The sequence below is a fragment of the Rhamphochromis longiceps genome, linkage group LG5, assembly GCF_057381845.1.
Source record: "Rhamphochromis longiceps isolate RC_006_pf linkage group LG5, R_longiceps_female_GT1.1, whole genome shotgun sequence".
Lineage (NCBI taxonomy): Eukaryota > Metazoa > Chordata > Actinopteri > Cichliformes > Cichlidae > Rhamphochromis > Rhamphochromis longiceps.
The window spans coordinates 22,211,720-22,230,386 of NC_140561.1; the positions used below are offsets into that span (position 1 = coordinate 22,211,720).

At 42.0% G+C, this 18,667-nt stretch overlaps 1 protein-coding gene across 4 annotated transcripts; it reads left to right on the top strand.

Annotated features, from left to right (window-relative positions):
- Positions 1-919: 919 nt before the first annotated feature.
- LOC146669967 (msx2-interacting protein) lies at positions 920-18,203 on the top strand. 4 transcript variants are annotated; one of them, XM_085406628.1, is made up of 15 exons: positions 920-1,176; positions 2,253-2,567; positions 4,841-5,317; positions 5,472-5,626; positions 6,198-6,398; positions 6,545-6,696; positions 6,785-6,910; positions 7,025-7,138; positions 7,228-7,341; positions 7,438-7,538; positions 7,756-14,923; positions 15,250-15,315; positions 15,418-15,612; positions 15,693-15,851; positions 17,143-18,203. In XM_085406628.1, the coding sequence occupies exons 1-15, from the start codon at positions 1,094-1,096 to the stop codon at positions 17,272-17,274; spliced, it is 9,558 nt and encodes a 3,185-aa protein (XP_085262754.1). In that variant the 5' UTR covers positions 920-1,093; the 3' UTR covers positions 17,275-18,203. The 4 variants fall into 4 exon arrangements, with proteins under 4 accessions (XP_085262754.1, XP_085262755.1, XP_085262756.1 ...); XM_085406629.1 differs by having other exon boundaries at positions 4,844-5,317; XM_085406630.1 differs by lacking the exon at positions 920-1,176 and adding an exon at positions 4,000-4,177 and having other exon boundaries at positions 2,434-2,567.
- Positions 18,204-18,667: the final 464 nt, after the last annotated feature.

Genomic DNA, 18,667 nt, shown 5'->3' on the forward strand with positions numbered 1-18,667 from the left:
CATATAGATTTGATTTATTCTTGATTAGAATTTGATTAGAATTAAGGATGATTAACCGTTTAACTCCGTTTTAACATTCTGTATCATTTTTCCCATAAAAAGGCTGGATGTTAAGTCATTTTAGTCCACTTTTGGACAGAGATGAGCTAGGGGATCGCAATCTGTTTGACACCAGAGCATACCTCCACCTCTCCAGGCTCTCTGCCGCCTGCTACCTGCTCTCACTACGGATCACAATGTTGTCTGCAAACATCATAGTCCACTGAGACTCCTACCAAACCTCTCCATTACCACAGCAAACCAGAAGAGCAGACCCCTGATGTAATCCCACCCCCACTTTGAACCCATCTGTCACTCCTACAGCGCACTGTCCCGCTGTCTTCATACATGTCCAGGACCATCCTCGCATATTCCTCGGCCAGTCCTGACTTCCTCATGCAGTACTTCCTCTGTTGGCACCCTCTGGGCCTTTTACGGTCAAAACAGTAGTTTGATTACGATAAGATATAATAGATTCATTTATTTTTAGCGTTGCCCTTGTTTTCACTAAACATTCCAATAATAACTGAAAAACACTGACTGCATGGGACTCACAAGGCGTTGCATTGTAAAGCAGACTATTTTTTTCACTGCCTTTATCTGTCGGTTTGGCAGAGCGATAGAGCGCTGCAAAGAATGAAACTGGTGACTTTCTATTTCACATAGTAGTTATTACAGAATTCGTTTAACTTTAATTCAACAAGTCAACAACTGTTACAAATTTTTAAATAAACGTGTTAAAGTGATTAAAAATTCTACTTTTCGCTGTTTTAATTAATCTTTTCCACGACCTGATCCCCCTGGGAGAAAATCGCCCGCTGCCTGCCGTCTGCTTCACAGGGATCGCGGGGACGCGCGTCTCGCAACCAAAATCATCCAGAGCGAGGTTGATGCGCGTCCACGCAAGACAGATCGAGGACGCAGCAGCTAGAGCTAAACGGTTAGCAGGGCCATCGGGCCCGGGTCGTTCATTTTGTTCAGGCGGACCTCCGACCGGCAGGGATTAGAAACGTGCGAGATCATATGTGTGTGGAGGGGGAAAGAGTAGCGCAAGATGGTTCGGGAAACCAGACACCTCTGGGTGGGAAATTTACCCGAACACGTTCGAGAGGAGAAAATCGTGGAGCATTTTAAACGGTAGGTTACGTGTTTTCCAAACAGCGCGCGCTAGCTGTCTCACTAACATTACGAACGGTAGGCGGTTGCTATCAATGCTAACACAGCTAATGTTAGCATTTTACGTTTTACTAGTATTGCTATTTCTCGTGTGCTGAATGCACATTATTGGCAGCGTGGTGATGGAAATTGAAGTCATATGTGAAGCAGAGCCGCTCGGGCCTCAAGGTGAACGATTTATAACATTCCTCGAACTTTTGTGAACGCCAAGGAGCAATTAGCTGGATTCGCTAGCCACCAAGCTTCCACCCAACCAACCATTTTGTGGGAAGTCGAGACGTTTTCACGATGTGTACAAGCCTAACGGCAGCTATCGTTAACCACAGAGTAGCATTAAATGCATTCGGTTAGTTTAGCCACTGGAAAAACCTCATACTCTGTTGTTTATCTGGTCGTCAGAGTGTTATATACCGATTGCTAATAGAAGGAAATTTACGAGAGCTGCCTCACGCCCGGTCCCATAAGTGTAGCTGCTTAAACTAAGCTAAGTTAGTCAGTGTTGTTGGGGTTCATTTGTGAAATTGTAAACTGCAAACCAGGTTTTGCTACCCTTTAGTGCTTAAATGTAAAACAAACCAACACCACAAACTGCCTTCCGGGGTTCATAAGAGTTATTTGTAGCTTTGTAGCTAACACTAGGTGTCTAATCTCTTGCTACGCGGCGTAAACACTACTTAAGTAGTTGGAAAACAAACATTCCTGCTAATGGGATTTATTGCTGCACACCCCATGTAGTGGTCTGCTGTTTAAACATGGTGCGTTTTTTTTTTTTACATATCCTACGTCCTATAGAAATGTCATCAATACTGCTTAGAACTTCCTCTTTTTCCAAGTATTCCCAAATGTGATCATCCAGTATAATCAATTGCTAGCACTTTTAAGTTCAGAGAGTTCACCTCTGATGTGTGGTCTCTGGTTCGTTATCATAAAGTCCTGCCTTCAAAGTCAGTGCCATTTGCAAGCTTGCTGATTAAAAACTGGCACATTCTATATTCTTGGCCGGTGTATATGTAATTTCCTCTTTGTCTCCATTTCAGGTATGGTCGTGTGGAGAGTGTTAAAGTTCTGCGAAAGCGCGGTTCAGAGGGGGGTGTTGCAGCCTTTGTGGATTTTGTGGATATCAAAAGTGCACAGAAGGCTCACAATGCTGTCAACAAGATGGGGGACAGAGACCTTCGGACTGACTACAATGAACCCGGGTCAGTCCCAAGTGCTGTTCGGGGCCTGGAAGACAGCTCTCCCTCGAGCAGTCGAGATGTTACAGGATTCTCTAGGGGAACGGTTGGTCCAGTGTTTGGGCCACCTGTGTCCCTTCACTCCAGAGAGGGACGTTATGAACGGAGAATAGATGGGTAAGTGGACACGGCGTCCCCTTCGAATCCAGGGAAACATAGGTATCACACAGGTGTTAAACCTAAACACATAGTGGGGGGTATCCGTAAGGGATTGATGCCTCAAGGGGTTACACAAAGGTAATCTAGGGATCGTTCCACTTTTCATCCTATTTGACTTGCCTTGCCCATTGGATCTAAGTAAATTAACTACACATTATCATTTGGTAAGGTAACTATATATTGAGAGTTTGACATCTGATGTGGATATTACATCTGTGTGGAATATCCTGGTGAGTTGTGGATTTATTACATTTTGTGGGAGTCTACCTTGGGGAGCTTGCGGATATTTTTTATAATCAACATGGAATCTATCTTTAATTTAAAAAAAAAAATCTGGAATCACGTGAAGCTGGAAGTACATCACTGTTATGATGGATACACGTATTTTGGAAGTATCTATATAGGTATACACTCACTTGAAGAAATCTTCCATCGTGGGATATCATTTTTTTTTTCTCAAGGCAACGACTAATTGCTGGACTGTTCATTACTTTTCCTTTTTCTTTTTTTGCGCTTTGCACTTGTGGATACAGCCTGTTCTGGATTTAACTTTTGACCGAGTGGATGGAAGAAACCTTACAGTCATCACACATTAGAAGAAAGACTGGTGTAGTTCCAAGGTATCATTGTCATGTTAGGATGAGATTAACTTAATCAAAAACAGGTTTTGTTCCGCATATGGACGCTGCACCGAGAAGATTTCACAAGAACACAGAGGATCCAACCACCTGGCCACCAACAACGTTTGTGGAGCTATTCTTGCTTTTGCCATGAAGACATGAAGAGTGGATAGTTGGGATGTAACCCCCTGGATGTACGCAATATTATACCCTGTGCTGGATGTACTGATGTGGATAGGTGTAGCTGCCATTCATTTGGATTACTCAAGTATGGATGTAGCCGTTTGAGACCTCAATCAGGAAAAAGCACTCCAAGTATCTTAGAGGAAGCTGAAGACATTTTTTTAAGTAACATGACAGTAAACAAAGATGACACCCACTGATTATGGAGTTGTATCCGGCCCACCAGTCCAGGAGGATATTATTTACTCTGATACTTGTCTGGAGTCTACTGACCTGCGTGATGTTAAATAACTTAACATTAACCCATGGAATATTTTTTTCCCCTGCCACTATAAAACTTTTAAAAAATTACAGTGAAATGAGACCGATCCCATTGGATGTATTTTTTCTCTCAGGCTCCAACTTACTGAGTAGTCAACCTGGAATCTGCCGATTACCCTGAAGCTCATCATCTTTTTAAAAAAATATTTTATTCCATATTTATTTATTGAGGTTTTATGTTCCTATGATTTTTTTTTTTTCTACATGTTGCAATACTCATAAAGGTCCATTTCTGTATATTTTTTTTTCTTCCTTTTTCCATCCAGTGAAGAGAATTAAATAAGCCCAACTGTGGATTATACGTCAACAATCTACTGCCCTGGTGCTCAGTACATGAACATAACATGCAATGCGAGAATACGTGAAGCGTTTTTGCCTAGGTCTCTCACATTCTGACCACCTAGATTTTATTTGGATTAGTTTCGGTAACTTCTTTTCTAAAAGGTTGGTATTTCTCTGCCCTCTGCATACTTTCTTTCCTAATCTTCCTTCGTGCTTTGTTTAATCATAGTTTTGCACTGCTTTTAGGGAAAGGGAAAAAAGTAAATTTTATTAAATGTATGTATCTGCTCAGTTTTTTTTTTTTTTTTTTTTTGAGTTTTATGACTTGTTATTTCCAGTTCATGCACTGATCCAAACCCTGCATGGCATTTCTCCATACCACATAGATCATTAGAACAAATGTCCACTTGAATATTTGGGAGAAATGTTTTATGTAGATTTGTATTTTCTCCCCATATTCATAATAATTCATGAACAGTCAACCTCTGAAACCTCAGTGTTTATTGCTGTGCCAGTAAAAACAATTGGAGACTAAGAGCAACATAGCTTAAATCTGAAATAAAGTTCTGAAAGTTTGTGGGCAGCTTGTTTTCCTGTGACTGTTTGTGAATTTACATCATAGATGTATAGGTTATTAGATTTGGAGAAGCGTGACAAATGTAATCTGTTTTGGTTTTTTTTGTTCAGAGTTTTTACAGACAGTGCCAGTATTTGGGCCATTTATTGCTGTAGTGCATTTTTAAGTGAAATGCTTATTTTCTTTTTTTTGTTAAGAGTCTGATTAATACTTTTTATTTTCATGTCTGTCCTGTTCTTAATTTACAGTAGCTCAGAAAGCCGTGAACGTGCATATGATCACAGCCCATATGGACATCATGACCGCAGTGGTACTTTTGACAGACAGCGTCACTACAACGCCGATTATTACCGCGATCGCTCTGTGTTTACTGCTGCTGGCCCAGGCAGCAGTTCTGTTGGGGGAAGCTTTGAGGCGTCAGACCCACACTTTGACTCTAGAATCCGAGACCCTTTTACTCTTACTAACTCTTCACGACGTGACCTGTACCGAGATGACAGAGGACGGCGTGTCGATCGGACTTACCATCACCGTCGGAGTCGATCGTCTCACTCCTCACAGTCAAGGCATCCCTCCCCTCAGCGTACCACGGGGCAACCCCTCAAAACTCCTCATTCCCCTAAAAAAGCACCTTTGTCCCCTGGGAGAGGCCCGAGATCTCGATCTCACAGCAGATCTTCAAGCTCTGATTCAGTCAGCAGCACAAGCAGCACAGGCAGTGGCAGGTGGGAATTTTTTTCGTTTTTTAATCTACAAATGATGGATGAATATTTGTCCATGGACAAAGCATTGGGATTATGCTGGACAATTTGTAAATAATCCGTTTACTCAGACTTGTGTAAACAGAAGTGTCTAATCGTTTTACACTTTCATTGACAGTGATTCAAACAGCAGCTCAAGTGATGGATCGCAGGCTCGTTCTGTTCAGTCATCAGCTACACACGCACCACCTCAGTCCTCTATGGCGCTTGACTCTGAAGAGCCCCGTAGGAGCTTTGGCATTAAAGTGCAAAATCTACCAGTACGCTCAACAGGTGAGTTTTTAATGTTCATCTACCTCTCAGTGGACCAAGTTAAGTCTTTTCTCTGCTCAATAACCTTGCCATATCCTTGAATTTGTTATTGCCTCAATGGCATTAGAAAGTACATTTCCTACAGGCAACATGATCTGAAACATGAGGAGGTAGTTATTTGCAGGTAGGGGACTAGCTGCAGGTAGTTAAATGTAGCCATGTTTAAAAACTTTAATTTTTGGCTCTTGTAAAAGGGAGTTTCTGATGGTAAAGAGTGGTTGTTTAATGAAATAAAATTACTATTTCCTTTACTGTTTGCTGCAGGGCATTGTATAGATTTGTGGTGACAGAGATTGATCACTTTATTAGTTATTGTTTCATTTACATACAGATGTTTTCTAATTTTATTTTTGATTACACATTTAGCATGCTCGTGGTATGCAAACCAAACTAAGCTGTGAAATAAAAATAATTTGAGCCAGATGAAAGCCTCTTCCTGTCAACAGATTAAAGTGGGAGTCATTTCTTCTTTAGGTCGTTGGGAATTCTGTTGTTTTTAGTAGTGTTGTAGTAATTCTGTTTTCCAATGCAGACACGAGTTTGAAAGATGGACTTTTCCATGAATTCAAGAAACATGGGAAAGTGACTTCAGTTCAGATCCATGGAACATCAGAAGACCGCTATGGGTTGGTATTCTTCAGACAGCAAGAGGATCAAGAAAAAGCCCTTAGTGTCTCCAAAGGAAAGCTGTTTTTCGGCATGCTTATTGAAGTCACTGCCTGGAATGGACCAGGTAGGTTGCAACAAAAGTCACAGAAATTTGTATTTTTTCTGATAAATATGGCAGATTTGCAGACACATTAATTCCCTCCACAGGCTTGAACCAAAATTCAAATAGCATGTGAGTAATATTAATGATAAATCCGTTTCTTCCTCCAGAAACAGAAAGTGAAAATGAGTTCAGGCCTTTGGATGGGCGAATAGATGAATTCCATCCAAAGGCCACAAGGACACTGTTTATAGGGAACCTGGAGAAGACCACCAGTTACCAACAGCTTCTCGACATTTTCCAACGCTTTGGTGAAATTGTGGTAAGCATCCATCTGACTTTGAATTACACACGTAAGTTTGTATATTTTACATTTAACATTTTGTATTTGCTCTCTTTTTTGTCTCAAGGACATTGACATCAAGAAAGTAAATGGAGTTCCCCAGTATGCCTTTGTCCAGTATTCTGATATTGCCAGTGTTTGCAAGGCTATAAAGAAGATGGATGGAGAGTATCTGGGAGCCAACAGACTAAAGGTAGTGTTTGTACACTAAGCAATCTTACCATTTCTCATCTGTGTATGTGTATATTTTCAAAATTATAGATTAGAGTGTTTATAATATCTATATTTGTGTCTTGTTTCCTTGCAGCTCGGTTTTGGAAAGAGTATGCCTACAACATGTGTTTGGCTTGATGGGTTATCAGCCAATATTACAGAGCAATACCTCACGCGGCATTTCTGCCGCTACGGACATGTAGTTAAGGTAAGGTGATGTTTTTCTCTTCCTTAAGATTTGATACTTTTGATTTTAGTACTCCCATAAATCTGATTTAATTTTTTTCTTTTTTGAAGGTGGTGTTTGATAGATTGAAGGGGATGGCTCTCATCTTGTACAACAACACCGACTTTGCTCAGACAGCTGTAAGAGAGACCAAAGGTTGGAAGATTGGTGGCAATAAAATAAAGGTAAAAATCAAGTGAAGGTTTAACTAATAAAATGTAATCCTAATGTTTTTTTGGCCCCCTTTTTAAATCTTTTTGTGTTTTATTCACTTATGATAGGTGGATTTTGCAAGTCAAGAGAGTCAGATGGCTTTCTACCGATCCATGCAGGCATCTGGACAAGACATTAGAGACTTCTATGAAATCCCTCCTGAACGACGGTAAACGACCAGTATTGTTATCTGAATACAGTTATTGTTTCTGTTTAATGACTTTATTTGCTTTGCCTTTTTTTAAATTAAGCAGATAGAAAATGTTTGCTGCTAGTGAAAGTGGTGATATTTTGAATCTCTCTTCCATTAGTGACAATATTTCAATTACAAATTAATTATTTAGATTCAATACTTTACACTTTGTGTTCTCTCCTTAACTCTATAGAGAGGATCGCAGAGCTCCGTATCATGAATTTGCAGCAGAAAGGGCTTACTATGAGAATATACGAACCCCTGGCCTCTATACAGAGGACACTCGAAGAGAGTATGCTGCCCGCAGCAGAGACCGGTTTCCTGAACTTGAACATTATCAAGGGGATCATTTTGACCCACGCTATCATGAAGACCCTAGAGACTACAGGGATTACAGAGACCCCTTTGAGCAAGACATCCGGAAGTACACATATATTCAAAGGGAACGAGAAAGGGAGCGAGAACGTTTTGAAGCTGATCGCAGCAGGTGGAGCCCTTCCCATCCAAGGCGACCTATTAGTCCAACAGTATCACCTTCAGCATCTGAGCGGGTTCCTAGAGACTCAGAACGACGAGTTTACAGCCAGTCATCTGAACGAAGTGACAGCGTGAGTTCAGTGTCACCACCACATTTTGATAAATCTGAAAAGACCCTGCTAGAACATCCCTCCAAGAGCGAGAAGAGCAGTCAGTCGGATCGTTTATCTGGAACTGAGAAACCCAAACGTGCAAAACGGAAAGAGAAAGGCGACAAAGCTGAAAAGATCAAATCAAGAAAAGCAAAGGGGCAATCCCCATCAAATCCACTACCTGAAACAGAGCCTGAGACTGGTTTTGATGGAGGGTCTGGAAGGGGAAGAGGATCAGACCAGGATGTCCATGAAAAACAGAAATGTAAAGGGGATGGCGACCTTCTTACTAGTACTCTGTTAGCAAAAAGTGAACGATCTGACATGAGTAAAAGTGATGGTTCAGACTTGGATGGAAGGAATCGACTCAAGAAGCATGTTAAGTCTGAAACTGATGGAAAAGATTCTGCAGTAGATTTGGATCGCCGTGCTGCAAGAAAAAGGCGTTTTGGTGACTCTGGAGCAGGAAGGACTGCTCGTCAGAAGAGAAGCAGGCATGAGGAGGAGGATGGTAATCAGTCTTCTGACTTTGGTGCAGGTACAACATATTTGAAAGAAATGGATACAGACAAACACAAAGATTCCCAGAGGAAAGATTCAAGACCTAAAAATGAAAAAAGTGGAACTCCAAAAGATGGTCAAGAGGACCTTAAAGTACAAAGAGAGAAATCAGAGGGATCTTTGGACCCACTGGAGTCCAAACAACATCTAGGGCACCCTTCCTCCAGACGATTTTCACAAGAGGGTATTGCAGACCAAAACAGTACAAGAGAACCAGACCACCATACTTCTGTAAAAATTGGTCAAAATTCTGAAATTAACAAAAGTGCCAAGAATAAAGAAGACCACATTGACATTGATACCTCTCAAAGTTATCGCAAACAGATGGAGCAAAACAGACGTTTGCATCAGCAGCAGCAACAGCGCGAGTCTGAGAAAACTGACAAACCAGCTAGTCCCCAAGGAACTGAAACAGAGGACTTGGAGCATCGGAGCCTCGTGCATGAAGTTGGTAAACCCCCTGAGGATGTCACAGATAATTTTCCGTCCCACAAATTAAAGAAACCAGACCAGATTGACTCCGAGTCAGGGATAAAGAGAGAGCGTGTGTACAGGAGCTTTAAACAAAAAAGTGAAGATCTAGACTGGACCACCAGCTCCCCTCCAGGACATTTCTCGAATCGTCCAGATGAGGACTTTGCAGATCCTCCTCAGAAAGAGTTGAGCCGAAATGATGAAAAATCTCAATCAGATCTGGAGTTATTAGTCAAAAGGACACATAACACACAAGTTAACAAGACAGGCACTCCTTTACTCATTGTGGAGGACGAGAAACAAAAGAGATGGGAAAGCAGAATTAAACAAGGCTTGTTACCTGATCTGAACTTTTCTCAAAATATAAATAAAAACATTCACAATCGCAAACGTTTGGAGTACGCTATTTGTCATGACTTGGAGCCTGGGGAAGTACGATCCGACTCCGAAGAGGACAGAGAGCCCAAACCCCACTCTCCTGTGCCCTCCACATCTATGCCTTTTTCTGAAAGACCAAGAGCTGACAGATTTTCAGACCCTAAACAAGCACAGCTTGAGAAGAATAAATTCTACTCCTTTGCACTTGACCAGACTATCACACCTGACACAAAGGCTCTGCTTGAGCGTGCAAAATCTCTGTCATCTTCCAGAGAAGATAACTGGTCATTTTTAGACTACGATTCTCATTTTGTAAACTTGCGTAACAGAAAAGACACTGAAAAGGTGGAAGCAGCACCAAGACCAACACCTTCCTGGTATATGAAAAAGAAAAAGACTCGAATTGGATCGGAAGATAAACTTGATGACAGGAAAGAGGAACCTAAGCCAGAGGAACAAGAACGCAGGGAGCTATTTGCCTCCCGATTCCTTCACAGCGCTGTCTTTGAGCTGGACTCGAGACGACTTCAGCACCTGGAACGCAAGCATGAGGAACCTGAGCAAAACAGTCAGCAAGCAGCAGGAGATGGTGAACTTGACTCAGGGCCTGTTGTCCTTTTCCATAGTCGTTTTTTGGAACTAACACGACTACAGCAACAGAAAAATAAAACTCAGCAGCTACAGGAGGCAAAAGAAGACACTATGCCCACAAATGAAAACAAAGTAGAAAAAGCTCCTGTTCAAGAGCAACAACCTCTGCAGTCACCTGAAACAACAGAAACTACCACAGAGGCAGAAATTAAACCAATTACCCCTGCTGAAAATGTAGTTCCTGAACCCAAACTCGAACCAGCGTCTGTCACTCAAACTGTGATCAAAGACGTTCCTCCACCTGATGACATATGTGTTTTACTAAACCCACCCCATGATCCATGTCCCCCTGTGTCTGTCAAAAAGGAACAAGAAACGGATCAGGAACATGTTGTTTCCATGCAGCACCCACCAATTGAGACGTCAGATTCTCTGCCTGTACCCATTACAGCATCTGAATCCAACTATTCAGCGAATAGAGAGAGACATTCTCCGTCTGAGGCAAAGCTGGATATTGTTATTGAGGATGTAAAACCTACATTCACAGAACTTTGCCACGAGTCTCACAATGAGCTTGTTAGCAATTCTGAACCAGAGCTGAATCCTGAGGCAAAACAACCAGAAGTACCTGTAGCCAGTAGTCCAGTACAGCCTAGTCTTGTTGAGCAGTTGGAAGTATTCAAGAAAGAGACTCCATCCACTTGTAAATTAGGATCAGAGAATGAAGGTGACATAAAATCTCAAGCTGGTAAAGTACAGGTACCAGTTGACAGTGAAAGAAATGATGAACCAGTCTTATCTCAGAAAGAAAATAAAACAAAAGAAATAAAAAATAAGAAGTATAAGTCTCTTGCACAAGTTGCTTCTGTTCCTGTAGCGTCTGCACCAGGTACTGAGAAACAAGCAACACGCAAGAGTGAGCGCATTGACAGAGAGAAGCTGAAACGTGGCTCATCCCCGAGAGGTGAGTCGAGGTCCACAGGCAAATCTCCAATCCATGGATCAGATCCCGATACCTCTGAGCACAGCATACCAGTAAGCAGAGCAAGACGAAGAAATGTTAAATCAGTCTATGCCACCCCAGTTGAAGATGATACACCAGTTCGTTCCGGAAAGGATGTTGCAGAGTCGCCACGCTCTGCCCGAAAACGTGGTACAGACAAAGATGCCATACAACAAAATACTGAACCAGATCCACCAACTCCAACACATGCAAATAAACGTGGTCGGCCTCCCAAGAATCGCAGGCAAGGTGATGATACTGCAACTGCTAAAGTAGAAAAATCTAAACTGGATGGTAAAGACACGGATTCAAATGAATCAGAAAGTGGTGAACGTATTCCAAGAATGTCAAAAGGGAGAACGCCACCGTATGACACAAAGGGTTCATCAAATCAGATGCCCACATCACTAGGATCTGGATCAACAAGGAAGGGGGACAAAACTGAGGCAGCTGATGATAATGGTCAGGAAAATGATTTCACGTATGAAGATACCTCGCCTTTGCAAGAGTCATCAGTTTCAGGTAAAGAAGATCCATCGCTGAAAATTGATGAAAAGAAAGAGGAGATGGTCAAACAAGGCATAGAATTGGCCAAAGGTAAAGATGTTCTCCATGAAAAGGTATATGATGACAAATCAAATGGAAAAGAGGCAGATGCCTCCAACCTGGAAGAGAAAACCATGTCAGAAAAAGAGAAAACTCTTAGAGGAAAAGCAGGGAATTCCAAGTCACCAGTCCTCAAGAACCTCAAAATCAGACTGCATGCAACAGAGGTGAAAGACCTTCTTCAGTTAGGAGAAGAAGAGCCTGGGACTCCAGAAGACTCGTCAAAAAGTCTTAGACATGGTGACCACAGTGAACAGGTTTTAAAGTGCACAAATGCTAACAAAGGAGGCTCCAGCAATGAAGACAATGAAAATGCAGCTTCAGACCAAAAGGAGCTCCTGGGAGCATCAAAAAATGTAATTTCACAGGAGCTGGAACTGGAGCAAGCTGTGGAGAACATTGCTAAACTAACAGATCCAACCTTTCCAACAGAACCAACACCGCCTGTCCCTCATACAGATGTAAAAAGTGACCCAGAGGAAGAAAAAACATCTAATCCTGCCAGTGAGTCAGAACTGATGGCTGCTATTGATTCAATAACTCAGGCACCTCCAGCAAATCTAGATGTAGTCTCAGAACCTGAGATTCAAGACTTGGTTCAGCACATCAAGGAAGATGAAACAAATACATCTTCTGTCCAGGAGGAACCCGCTTTCCCAAACACACCCAAAAAGGGCCCCAAGGGAAGACCTAGAACACCTAAACGTTTTCCTAAAGGCCAGAAACAATTAAGAAAGGATTTGAAAGATGGACATTCGTTAACTGAGGAATCGGCAACCCCATTAGCAGATAGTACAGCTTCTGATGCAAAGGTTTTTTCTGAGACACCTGCTGCTGCTGCAACTACTGCAGTTATTACTCCTGCTACTTGGAAGACAGAGCCTGAAACCTCAGCAGTCAAAGCTACAGATGTAAACGCAGAGACAGAGTCATCTTCAGAAGAACACATCCAGCATTTCAAGTCTGTTTACCCGCAATCCAAGAGTCCAATATGCACAAAGCCACAGCACTTGCCATCTGAATGCAACTCTCCTTCTCTGTCACCACGAGCTAACAACCCAAATGTCAGACCCCCTCAAACAAGCAGAAATCCTGTTTCTCCACCAGACTGGCGCCATCATTCTAAAGATACCAGTGCCTCTTCCTTACCAATCATGCCATTACCAACCAAGGAAAACCAGCCTTTACCATCAGAGTCTGAAAACAAGGATATTGATCATGGCACAAGTGACTTGAGACAGATTTTAAAGAAACATACAACTAGTTCACAGACAGGCAGCAGCTCTGTTTCAAGTAATCTGCCAAACCTTCGAGATCAGAACCTATCTGAAAGTAATTCTCAGCTCACAGCCATTGTGTCAAATAAGTCATCACTGTCTGATAGTAAAATATCAGTGCATTCTGCCCCACCTATTGTTAGACCTCCACAAACGACTCCTGAGACAAAGTCTGTGATCTCTGTTATTGCATCCACTGCCACATCTGTTATCAGCCGTATTTGCAATCCTTCTGAGCCTGAGGATAAGGTGAACATGAACATTGTTGACATTCCTATAGCCAAACCAAGTTATAGGCCCAGCAAAGATGATGCTGAGTCATATCCTGTGCTGCCTGCTGGTGATGAAGGAGGAAGTGCCACACGCTTCATTATTGAGAGCCCCACTCTTAGCACTGGATCTTGCCCAGGTCTGAGAGTAAATACATCTGAAGGAGTGGTGGTATTGAGCCATTCTGGTCAAAAAACAGAGGGACCCCAGCGAATTAGTGCAAAGATAAGTCAGATCCCATCAGCAACACCAAGTGAGATGGAATCTCAGCAACTGGTATCCATACCCAAGCAGGATTTGTATTCCCAGCCAGGGCTTCAAAAAGGGCCTTCATCACAGATGGATCATGGGCATCCCAGTAAACACCAGTCAGGATTGTCTTCAATCAAACAAGAAAACACTGGTTTGGAAAAGATGGATTCCGCTTACCAATCTGGACCTCAAGGAGTAGTGAAGCGTCTGCCACCAAGCAACCAGCAGGTAATAGGTTACCATCAAGATTACATGCCTTTAAAACATCCAAAGAAAATGGATAGTGCTGATCCTCATGGTACAGATGGAACCAAACCGCCTTGGACCTCTGCCATAAGCCCTGCAATAAGCCCCCATTTACCCTCTCCACCTGGAAACCACGTAGGTTTTAGTGATAGAACTCCTTCACATCTCGGTGGGGTCAAGCAGGAACCACGGTCCCCACGTAAGTCAGGGCACGCACACTCTCCATTTGTGTCTTCACCCATTGGTTCCTCATCACCCAAGGGTATTCCAGTTATGTTATCCACTAGCCATCCTGCCATGCAACAGTTTATTGCTGGCGTGCATCATCCCGAGCAGTCTGTTATCATGCCACCTCATAGTGTGCCTGGAGGCTTGGGACGAATGTCTCCACATTGTGTTACTCAGTCAATTCAAGTGGGGCATCTGGTCCAGGGAGATGTCAGAGTCAATACTCCACCTCTTTCTGTGATGAGCTACGGCATGCACAGTGAGTCGCTCAGCTCCTCTTGGTCTAGTGCCATGCAGCCACGGCCTACCTCACCTCAGGCTGTTGGCAGAGACAAGGTTCTCAAAGTAAACCCAGGTTCTTTGAGGAGTCATGAGTCATCTCCTGCACAGCTGAAGCTGGACACTCTGCAGCCCGATCCTCGTGGGAGTTTGCGGAGTAGTGGCCATTTGGACAAAACATACATAGCACAGAGAGACATGCGTGTTCTTTTGCATCAACAGGGGGATCGTTCAACCGCAGACTCTCATTCTGGACACATTCAGGAGACCTCTCTATCTCCAAGAGCACATGCTTTGTCTAAAGGTGTGTCCGATAAGGATATAACAAAGTCTTTAGAGGCAAAGAGGCCCCACTCTCCACTTCCTAAGGATGGAATGATGGGAATCAGACAATCCGGACAAGCAATGGCATCTCCCCACAGGGTTCAGCTGATGCCACCTGGACCTAGTGGTTCATTCACAGACTACCCGGGGATGTACTCAAACCCGAGAGGAATCCATTCTCAAATGCCAGAAGCGTCTGCTGTTGGACTTACCCAGCCGCCAATGAATGTCACACCTGCTGCGGTGAGTGCGTGATGTTTAAAAAGACAGTCAACATAATCAGTATTGACAGATCTGTGTTGGTACAAAGGACGTGTATAACTAGCAGTTGGTTTATACAATAAAAGCACAGCTTAATAACAGCAAGTGCCTCATAATGGCTGTGGATTACATGGAGAACCTATCATTTAATATAAGAAAGCAGTTTAACACTGTCATGAACTGCAGGTTTCAGAATAATTATGAATTAAAATAAGAACTGAAGGAAAGAAAACTGAACCTTAAACGAAAACATTTTTAAAGCAAAGATTAGTTGTACTGTTGTTCTTAACTGTTTCTTGAATTTGTAGGGTGCGGACCACCAGGCAAAAGATGGCAAGATGACACAGCCTGTTAATATGGTGCAGTTACTCACGGTAAGGCAAATCTCCCAACAGATTAAACAAGGTGGTTGGTCTGAGCAAGAGCTAGCCTCGTCTCATTCATTTGTTGTTTTTGTTTTTGCCTCATTTAAATAGAAATACCCTATTGTGTGGCAAGGGTTGCTTGCACTTAAAAACGACACCGCTGCAGTCCAGCTGCATTTCGTCTGTGGCAACAAAGCTTTGGCTCATCGATCACTGCCCCTACAAGAAGGAGGTGCACTGCTTAGGATTGTCCAGAGGATGAGACTGGAGGCTTCACAACTGGAGAGTGTAGCCAGAAGAATGACTGTACGTGCGTTTTTTGCTTTACTTCCCTGTTTTAAACAAGTTTCTGTCTGCTAATAACATGAACCTTTTGCTCTCCACAGGGAGACACCGACTACTGTCTCCTCCTTGCTCTGCCTTGTGGACGAGATCAAGATGACGTCCTGAACCAGACCCAAGCTCTTAAGGCAGCGTTCATCAATTACTTGCAGACAAAGTTGGCTGCTGGTATTATCAACATCCCCAACCCAGGTTCCAATCAGGTGAGTCATCACTGTTTTATTAATTGTCTGTCCTATGTGGCTTATACCAGCGGTTCCCAACCTTTTTTGCGCCACGGACCGGTTTATGCCCGACAATATTTTCACGGACCGGCCTTTAAGGTGTCGCAGATAAATACAACAAAATAAAACTAGTACCGGTACCGAAAAAAAAAGATTTATTCATAACACACGTGAAAAGACCCAGGAAAACAGAGTTAACAATAAAAACGATAACAAAATAACGCTGAAAACCGATTTAAAAACCCTGAAAACCATACATTTCACGCTGGCTTATACAACAGTTTAAAGGCTGGTTTAAGTGTATTAAACACACAGAAGGGGCTTCTCAGCTGCATATCAGGCCATTGGTTTGATCTTCCCTAATTTTTTTTTCCTGGAGTATGCAGCACAGAGAAAACAAACATGTTTTGATGCTTATCATCTTCTGATCTTCAATACCATTTGATGGCTTCATTTTAAACACAGAACTGGTTCTACAGGATTGATGGCATACATTTTACTTGGCCAAAGTACTTGTGGAGTCCTTACCATATAGTAAAGGGTTTAGGCTTCTTTGGAAGTGCATTTGTGTATATGCATAACTCACATGGGACTTTCACAGGCCGTGAAACATATTTATTGTAGGGATCCTTGTCAGACAGAAACTGCCCCACACAGTTCATGTGAATGACTGATCACATGACCTGTGCCATACTGTCTTTACCTGGTGCCGTTTGCATATTACCCGTTTTCATATTGTACCCGAAGGAGTTGAAGTGCACAGGTTTTCTTTTCATTTCAATAAAGCAGCATCTCTAGCACACACTTCACAAGTCTGACACCCTGTAGCAGTTTTTTTTTAATCATTGGCTTTTTATTATTTTATTTTTATTTATTTATTTTTTGTACAAAATTTTCCTGAAATGTCCAATAGATTTTTTTCTATTAAAGTTTTAAATGACTTTACTCATTCTCTAAGAATTGTATCCTGTGGATCTCTTTGTTCTTTGTTTAACAGACGCTGTCATATTTGATCAATCTATTGTTAAAAAATAGATATAAATAGATCTTGAAATCCTTACAAGACTGAATAATTTTTGTAAACAAATTTAATTTTAAAAAATAAACTTTTGTGGCCTACCTGGGGACTGAGTCCCACACTCACTCTTTGAGACAGAAAAAATTAAAAACTTTTTGACTTCTTTGTTACTGAATGACACTTTTGAATATTAAAAAGTCATGCCCATCTCAGTATTTCCATGCAACTGATATGTGTCTCTGTACTTCCCAGCCCGCCTATGTGCTTCAGATTTTCCCTCCGTGCGAGTTTTCAGAGAGCCACTTATCCCAGCTCGCCCCCGACCTTCTCAACAGGATTTCAAGCATCTCGCCACATCTCATGATAGTCATCACCTCTGTGTGACGTCCACTGCTGGGAGGATGGATCTTCTCGTTGATGAGCCTCAGGAAGCCAGAGGAATATTTTTTCTTTTTTTTCCTGGACACAGTGGGAATGTGTAGGATAAGTCCTATCAACACATTTTTGTTTTTTCTTTCCCCATCAGTCTTTTTTTTTTCCTCTTTTTATGTTTTTCCCCCTCTCTTGTCACTCCTGTCTGGTATATTTGTCCTTCTCAAAAGAACTCAGGGATGGATCAAACCAGAATGAGTCTTACTTGACCATTTCTCTGCTGTATTTCTATTTATTGGAGTTTTATTTTAATATTCGGAGATGCTCTGAAGAAGGAAGGAAGGAAGAAAAAAAAGTCAGGATGGTTGATGAACGACTCTCTGAGGGGCCTGTTTCTTTCATCTGTCCTGATTGATTGTTAATCATTGGTTCAGAAATTAGGATCTTTGAGGTACCTCAGCACCAGATCAGACATTTCAGCATGTAATTTTAAATAATTCTGTACAGACTTCCTCGCCCAGGCCTTTTCTTTAGAGGAAGGAGGATTAACCCTGTAGAAGACTTTTCGTTTAACTCCACCAGCTCTGCTCATGTTCTCACACTACTGAAGCAGTTTACCCCTCTGTCACCTGCCTTTGCATTGAACAAGCTACAGTTTGATTTGGGAGTTTTTGAACATGGGACTTTGTAAATATTTTAAATATTTAAAAGGAATTTAAAAAAAAAAAAAACACGGACCCAACATGGACAGCTTAACAGAGAGACTGGTACTCTGGGACGTACCAGAACACAGAGTGTGGAAATGTAGATGGACAGATTCTTAATTTTTGGGTGTAAATACTTGTAACAGAAGAAGGTTGGCACGCTCTTGTGAGTGGAGTCTGCTAATGGCACTTCATATTTTGTAACTCAAATAAACTCCAGGAAACATGGATATCTAAGATGTGTATCTTTTTTCCCCCCATGCACTGCCTTGAAGAGGTTCGGTTTGGTTGAAGTGTTTCACTTTCTTCTAATACTGAAGACCTCAAGAGTTTGTTTTTTTTGGGTTCATTTGTACTTCATGACATAAAAACAACCTAAAACTTTAGAAATCGGATGAGTAAATTTGAGGTTTTAATCACAACTCTGAGACTGAAATTATATTTCCTGTGTTTTTTGGCTGCTTGCACAACCCCATTTTAACACTTCATTTGTCAGTGTTGAGTTGGAAGATGCATTCCTGTGCAGAAACAGGTGTATGAGCTAAATGACACGCAGAACATGACACAGCTTAGTAAATTGAATATATCACATAGCAGTACAAAGAAGGCTCAGAAAGATGAAAAATTCAATTGAACAATGAGTCCATTACACAGAAAATACAAAAGGAAAAGAAGAGCTCACTAAATGAAAATCTAACTGC